This window comes from Mustelus asterias, chromosome 23 (assembly GCF_964213995.1).
Source record: "Mustelus asterias chromosome 23, sMusAst1.hap1.1, whole genome shotgun sequence".
Lineage (NCBI taxonomy): Eukaryota > Metazoa > Chordata > Chondrichthyes > Carcharhiniformes > Triakidae > Mustelus > Mustelus asterias.
In genome coordinates, this window is record NC_135823.1 from 45,718,718 (window position 1) to 45,726,945 (window position 8,228).

Genomic DNA, 8,228 nt, shown 5'->3' on the forward strand with positions numbered 1-8,228 from the left:
TGCCTAAAACAACCAAGATCAAAAATCCAAGCTTGGACTCTGGTCAGTAGGCCTCAATGCCACACTGAGCTAGGAGGCAGCTTATTCTTCCTGACTTTGAACTACAGAGGAACAGTTTCCAGCATTTAAGCTGCTTTACATTATTACTGCTTTGAACTTAATGTATTTTGGCAGATTGTCGGCAAGATAGAAGTACAGTTTATATGGAAGAGTGTGCATGTGATCAAGAACCCTGGGATCTATCAACAAAGTAAAGACAAAGATTGACTGAACTTGAATGAAACAGCTAAACAGATTTTACCTTCACTCGGGGCCACAGTAGGTGCAGATTGAGAGCACATTTGGGGGTTCAGTATTAATCTTTTAGACAGAATTATTTATGTTAGCAGGAATTGTCTTAACAGAGGTTTGTATTTGCCATTCAATGCCCAGAATATTATGGAATAAAAGTTCCCCTGATACTTACTGAATGCTAAGCAAACATAGCTGGACAGTCCCAGATTTCAGCTCTGGTCTGCATGTTGTGTCAGTAACTTTTTGAAGAGGTTGTGTCTGTCAGTGGTAATTCCATTGTGAAAATGTTCATGGAGTTACATTTTGAATTTGTAAACCACCTCTAATGAGCTGAGGATAGCAAACAGTTGTTATCTTAGTTTGTCTCCCTATCAGTGGCTAGGGGTATTGAAAGTTCCTGCAGACACCCACTGCAGAGTCCACCCAGAGCAGGGGCAGAATCCAGCACCTTTTCGAGTCTGTGTGGGTCAGGTGCAGACTTCCAATCTAGTACACCTCGTCCTTATGCAGAGTCAGTAATGTGAGTTTACAGCAATTATTGACAATACTGCATGCAAAATCAGAATACCAACTCCCAGTGTTCCTGTTAAAATGTTCCCATTAATCCAGATGACTGCTTATTTTTGAATACTGAAAAAAACTGTACCATCACCGGATGTAAGGGCAAAAAGTTTAATGAAGGAGAATACAGGATTGGTCAGTTATTATTGCCAGCAAACACATATTACAACAATAGCCATCATTATTTTACTTATTATTAGTGAAATCATTGTTTCTCATTCAATAAAAGCTGCCAGATGCCTGGAATTGTGTGTCATTTGGGGTGAGGGATTATAATACAGGAGAATAAAGCAATTTTCATTTCTATTCCATCAAACACTCTCAGGACAGATATAACATGGGTTAGATACAGAGTAAAGTTCCCTCTCCACTGTCTGCATCAAACATTCCCAGGACAGGTAGAGTATTGTTTAGTCACAAAGTAAAGTTCATTCTACACTGTCCCATCAAACACTCCCAGGGCAGATACAACACAGGTTAGCTATAGAGTAAAGCTCCCTCTACACTGTCTACATCAAACACTCCCAGGACGGGTAAAGACAGTTTAGCTACAAAGTAAAGTTCATTCTACACTGTCCCATCAAAGAACATAATGGCATATAGAACACAAGTTAGAAATAGAGTAAAGCTTCCTCTACAATGTCACATCAAACACTCCCAGGGCAGACTTCTAGGCAAAAGGGCATGTTAGGAGGCTGGTGAAGAAGGCATATGGAACACTTGCCTTATCAATCGAGGCATAGATTACAAAAGCAGGGGAATCATGTTGGAGTTGTATAGAACTTTGGTGAAGCCACAGCTAGAGTACTGTGTGCAGTTCTGGTTACTACATTATAGGAAGGATGTGATTGCACTGGAGGGGGTGCAGAAGAGATTCACCAGGATACTGCCTGGGATGGAACATTTAATTTATGAAGCTAGGTTGGGTAGGTTTGGGTTGTTTTTGTTGGAGCAGAGAAGACTGAGGGGCAACCTGATCAAGGTGAACAAGATTATGAGGGACATGGGCAGAGTGGATAAGTGGCAGTTGTTTCCCTTATTGAAGGGTCAGTCACAAGGAGACACAGGTTCAGGGTGAGGGGCAGGGGGTTTAGAGGGATGTGAGGAAAAGCCTTTTTACCCAGAGGGTGGTGATGGTCTGAAATGCACTGCATGGGAAGATGGTAGAGGCGGGTTGCCTCACATCCTTTAAAAAGTACCTGGATGAGCACTTGATACGTCATAACATTCAAGGCTCCGGGCCAAGTGCTGGTAGATGGAATTAGGTGGGAGGTCAGGTGTTTCTTGCATGTCAGTGCAGACTCGATGGGCCGAAGGGCCTCTTCTGCACTGTATGATTCTATGATTTTAGATACAGTGCAGGTTAAATACAGAGCAAAGCTTCTTCTACAATGTCACATCAAACACTGCTCGGGCAGATATAGCACAGTTTAGATATAGAGTAAAACTCTCTCTACACTGTCCCATTAAACACACCCAGGGCAAGTAGAGCACAGGTTACCGTTAGGTACAGAGTAAAGTTCCATTTACACTGGTGGAACAATATACTGAACCTCAGAAAGAGCCCTTCAATGCCCCCACACCCACTCCACTACACCAATGTGATTTATTTCTTCATTTTCTAGCCCTCCTGTAGCCTCTCTGAACAAAAGTATCAGTTTAGTCCTAATTTAGGGAAAATATTGCACGATGGCACCATGCCCACGAGGAAATGGGTTAAGACTGGGTCAAACTCACTTCATATCGTTACTTCGCAGGGTTCGAAAGGTCTAGCCAAAAAGCCATTCGGTCTTTATAGGAAGCTGCTTTTCAGTAGGGTGTTACACGGCTGAAGGTCTAAGCCAGTCGCCACTGGAACTGGCTGATCCCCTCAGCTATCTGCACATTTCCGCCAATCAATATACAGAAAGTATTGAAGCTTATAATATTGTAGATGATTCCTGTCAGCCTTGCTGTTTTGACTAAACTTCAATTTTCTGTTTCACATAGAAAAGAGAATGTTAATCATTCCGCCGCAAGCGTCTCCGAGATGTCACATCAGATAACCAGACTACAAACAAAACAAAAATAAAAATTGGCCCGTTCAATTTTCCAGAATTGTAGAGGCGCCGGCCATGCCTTTGACATTTGATAAAATTCCCGGGTCTACACAAAGTCAGGCAGATGTAGTTAACAGGAAACGCTCGAGTGAAGGAACAACTAAAACAAACATTTATTAACAGTGAGGAAAGTAACCCCCCTCCGTGAGATAGCCCCCGGGATATCAACGAGAGAAGGGCTGACTGAGGAAGGTGTGGAGAGGGTTAATAGATTTTCTGTGTGTGTGTAGGGTCTTAGTGCTACATTCCGAGCTGTCGAGAGGGGGCGGCTGAGCGGCGCCTATGAGTCAGCCGACAGCATCTGCTCGTAGCCCAGCCTGAGACTCTCAATCCAACTGCACACAGGGATCAAGCTAGGGGCTTTGCAACGCCGTGATACATCAGAGAGCCTTTCACAGTCCCAGAAATACCAGGCGTCACTAGACTCTCCCTCAGAAAGAAAAAAAAACCTGTATGAGGATTCTCTCTGCAGTAACTGGCAGCGCGCCTTGGCGTCCCAAAAAAAAGTTTTCTTTAATAAATAATGGCATTTAGATATATGAAAAAGCAGCGAGTGAATGCTGTAATCAGGATCAGGTCTAACCTCACTCTGAACATACACTTCAAATTAGCAATGCGACGAAATTATTCGCAGAATGAGTTCCAGTCAGAGCAACAAGTCACGAAGCGGCACCTCAGAAAACACAGCCCAGCCGCGTAAAAATCTTTTGGTGAGCACCGCTTATAAACAGCTACAGTGTTTGGGCTTGCAGGAGATTGGAAAAACGCCGAGGGAGCAGACAGGGGAAAGTGCTCCTATCAACTGCCTATTCCCATTCCGTGCAGTTTTCCAATCTTTATCCATTTACTCCAGAGAAAGCGGCCTGTAAAGTTTCACCACATTTCTTAGCGAGTAACTCCGAGACAAGTCTGCATCGCTGTATAAATATCTGTGTTTGTGTGTGAGGGGGAGGGGTAACCCACTCAGATGCCCAGACAACGTGTCCCCAATCCTGCTGGACACATTCCAAATTAAAAACATCTTTTTGATGTGTTTGTTTTTTAGTACTCTTGATGGTTTTTTCACCTGTTTATGTGGGGATGTCCGCATACCTGCCCCCAAAGTTGGCCCTTCCAGTATCAGCACTGCAATTATTTTATTCATTCCCAAATTTTAAACCAAACGTTTGTACAACCAGATTCTGACTTGGCGAAGCGATACTGTTATCTTGGGTGACACAGATCTCTCTGCCTTGTATATTGCAACTGATGGTAGTTCCCTCGGCAGCGTTTAGACCAACTACGACATGCGATTATATAGACTGAATATCGGAAGGGACACATATCTCTCGTGACTGGAATTTAAGCACCCGTTTGTAACAGAATGCTGCTTGTACCTGTGATAATATTTAGTAAATTGAGGGGATACGCAGTCGCTTCACGTATACACATTCCCGACAGAACAGCCTGTGAATGAGTTTGCTGGGTGCAGGGAACGGGACATTTGAAAGGCAGCTCTAAGTTATTGGAATGATTAAGGGCTCTCTCCGTTTAGATAGCCCTGGATAGGACTGAAGGGTGTTTCTATTGTAGCGGAGTCACTCTCCCGCACCCAAAAAAGCCAAGGCTCTGAATGCTTTCAGATTTGCAAAACCTTTTGTTTTAAAGATGAGATTTTATTGCTAAAAACATTGAACCATTATATTTACATTGATATGTTTTTTTAGAAAGAATATTCAAGTAAACATCTCCAAATGTCACGATATCATCTACTTTATATCAACAAACGTTAAAGTAATAAATAATTGGACACAAGATTTTTACTCTTCTACACTCCTATAATGTATTGGAAAGCTGAGATTTCACTCTGTAATATCTTCACCTCAACTTTTTATAATCATTATTATTATTTTACAAAAAATATCTAGGCACATGGCAGTAAAGGCAGTTATTAGGATTCAGTGAATGGAAACCCAGGCTAGACTTGTTCGGAGCTCCTGATAATTCTCAAAGTCAGCGGTCGGGGCCCGCAGTGTGAAGTACGAATATCCCTTTCCTCTGAGTTGAGCTTCATTGTGGTCCGTTAGTTCTCCCCCCACCACCCCCCCCCCCCCACCCACCCACCCCCAACCCCCCAAAAATCCATGATTTTCTGCAACTTTAAATCTCATTGTGTTATATAGATACAAAGCTGGCGCTTCTTTAGAATGGATATATAAAAATAGATTTCACTATAGGGCGCTGTTATACTATAGACCATCTGTATATAGGATTCACCCAGTCTGCATGAGAACACTTCTCCCTTTAACAGGAACACTTGCACTCGGAAATGACTGGGTATTGGACAGGTATCCACGTGCAGTACTTAGGCTTTGACCATCCTTGGCAATACCACCTTAAGAAAGTCTTGCTGATAGATTTGACAGGTTTACACAGCATCCCTTCGGGGAATGAACAGGACCTCTCGTTGTAACAGTTCCCTTCTTTAACAAACCGAGGCCAGAAACGGCCTCCCAGGTCCTTCCAAGTGTACATCACCGGACAGTATGTGTAGGACCAAAGCCATTGCTGAAACTTCCTCCTGGCCTTTTTGCCCAACTTCATTTTCCTGCCATAAGGGGTCTCAGACAAATCCAACCTCTTGATGTCGTTGGGCATGGCGCCCAAGGGTTTGAACCTGGAATTCGGGTCCCGGGACGGAGAATCGTCCAGTTGGGGCAGAGTGATGGACATGAAGTTGGGATCGAAGTGACTGCCGAGCTTCTTCCGCAAAGTCCGTTCGTCCAGATCGTTGTCCTTGGGGTCGTTGTCTGGGTCCGGGTGTTCGATAATGTCCACCACGGGCAAACTGTCACTGGGGACGGGCCGGAGGTGTAGATAAGGCTGGCAGAGTCCGTGCTGCAGTAGCAGCATGCAGAAACAGCTTAACATATACTGTGGCAGCTCCATGTTTTAAACGGGCCAGTTCGCCGAGCCCAGAGGTTTATAAATAGGCAGCAAAGCGAGCAGACTGATACTTTTAATAGAACACACTGGGCTTTGAATGACGGGCACGTACAGGACGTGCTGAGGTTTAACTTTGCTGCCGGATTAAGCTGATGTCTCTCGCAGTCTCTCTCTCTCTCTCACTCGCCTCCTTTCCCCTCTTGGCTTTCAACACCGAATCCACCTCCAGAAAAGTGAAAAGCTCCAGAAAGCTGCCCCCCTTTTTCCAGCTTCTTTACCCCAAAATTCACGTCGGGTTGCTGCCAGTCGCCATGGCAACGGCAGGACTCGCTGCCACAAGTTGTCTAGACGGGATGACAGGAGCCGGAGCCCGGGAGAGAGCGGGGCGGCTCCGGGAGAGACACCCAGCCCGGTCCGGGGCCGGCTCCGGGGGCTCCACTCCGGGGCTGAGCCGGCGTGTTGCCCGTTTGCCCGGGGGACTGTCAGCGGCGATCCCGGGCTGATCCCGGTATTGATCCTGGTGTCACTCCCGGTGCTGATCCCGAATTTGATCCCGGTGCTGATCCCGGTGTAGAGCCTGGTGTCGATCCCGGTGCTAGTCCCGGTGTGGCGCTGACTCTGTCCTACCTCCTGCTGCTCCGGCACTGATGTCGAGGCTCAGGCTCCAGGTTAAATATCCCTGTCCCGGAGAATTCCCGGGGCCGGCTCCTCGCTCCTGATTGACACCTTCCCCCGCCCTCCGCCTGCTCCCACCCGCCACAGCCTTCAAACTGCTTAATCCGCATCTTCCAGACTCCTGAAACCCCAAACCCGCAACCTCCTCACTCCCCACCCCCAAACCCGCATCCTCCCCACTCCTAAACCCCAAACCCGCACCCGCCTGACTCCCCCACACTCAAACCCGGACCCTCCCGACATCAAAACCCCCAAATCTGCACCCTCCCGAGTCTTAAACCCCAAATCTGCACCCTCCCAAGTCCTAAATCCCAAACCCATATTCTCCCCACTTCTAAACCCCAAACCCGCACCCTCCCCACTCCTAAACCCCAAACCCGCACCCTCCCCACTCCTAAACCCCAAACCCGCACCCTCCCCACTCCTAAACCCCAAACCCGCACCCCCCTCACTCCTAAACCCCAAACCCGCACCCGCCTGAGTCCTAAACCCCAAACCTGCACCCTCCTGACTCCTAAACCCCAAACTCACATCCTCACCACTCCTAAACCCCAAACCCGAACCCTACTCACTCCCCAACTCCAAACCCGCATCCTCCTGACTCCTTAAACCCCAAACCTACACCCTCCCCACTCCTTAAACCCCAAACCCGCATCCTCCCAACTCCTAAACCCCAAACCCCATCCTCCTGACTCCTAAACCCCCAAACACGCACCCTCCCGACTCCTAAACCCCAAACCTATACCTTCCTGACTCCTAAACCCTCAAACCCGCATCTTCCTGGCTCCCCAACATTAAAACCCACACCCTCCTGCCTCCTAAGCCCCCAAACCAGCACCTGCTCAACTCTGCTTCCTCCCAACATCTTCACCCTCAAGCCCACACCCATCCTCCAGTTCCCAAATCTCCAAACAAGCATATTCCCAGCTCCAAACATGCACTCTCCTGGCTCCCAAAGCCCACGGCCCCATTCTCCCACTCCCAAACCCCTAACATACATCCCAGCTCCCAAAACAGCCTCCCAGCTCCAAAAGCTTCAACAGCACCCTCCTAGCCCCCAAACTTTCAAACTTGCATCCTCCTGGCTCCCAAATCCTCAAATCTGCACCCTGCTGTCTCCCAGACACACAGAGTGGGAACAGGAGCATTACAAACCCACTCTGCTTGCTCTCAGACCCCGAAACCCTCACCGTGTCGCAACTCAAATCTGCTTCCCCGATCCCTAACCTCAAAGCTCATAGTTTCTCTTCTCAAAAATTCCACACCCGCATCTTGCAGTTCCCAGACACCAGGCCCACACCTTCACCCAGATCCACCTTAAGGGGACTCCTGTTCTCGACCCTGCTCTCCAATCTGCTGGCTTCCCTACTCCTGGCAGTGGCCACCTGCTCCTCCCCACCAGGACGGCAAGTTCAGAACTACACTGTCACTGCTGACATCAGCAGCAAGTGCCTAAAGAGTGAGAAATGGGCAGCTGCCCAACAGAGCTAATATCGTAATTAATGTCTTTGATTATTTATGTTAATTTTAGTCAGTCTAATAAATGGAGGTATGGTAGGACACCTCAGTCCCATGAAGTGTGTATACTGTTCCATGTGGGAACTCCAGGATACTTCTCATGTCTTTGACAATCACATGTGCAAGAAGTGGCATCAGCTGGAGAAGCTCAAGCTC

General features: G+C 47.3%; 1 protein-coding gene across 1 annotated transcript; it reads right to left on the minus strand.

Annotated features, from left to right (window-relative positions):
• Nucleotides 1-5,081: 5,081 nt before the first annotated feature.
• nog2 (noggin 2) lies at nucleotides 5,082-6,492 on the minus strand. Its single transcript, XM_078240420.1, has one exon. It carries the CDS (start codon nucleotides 5,880-5,882, stop codon nucleotides 5,238-5,240), a length of 645 nt encoding a protein of 214 aa, XP_078096546.1. The 5' UTR covers nucleotides 5,883-6,492; the 3' UTR covers nucleotides 5,082-5,237.
• Between the last annotated feature and the right edge of the window lie 1,736 nt (nucleotides 6,493-8,228).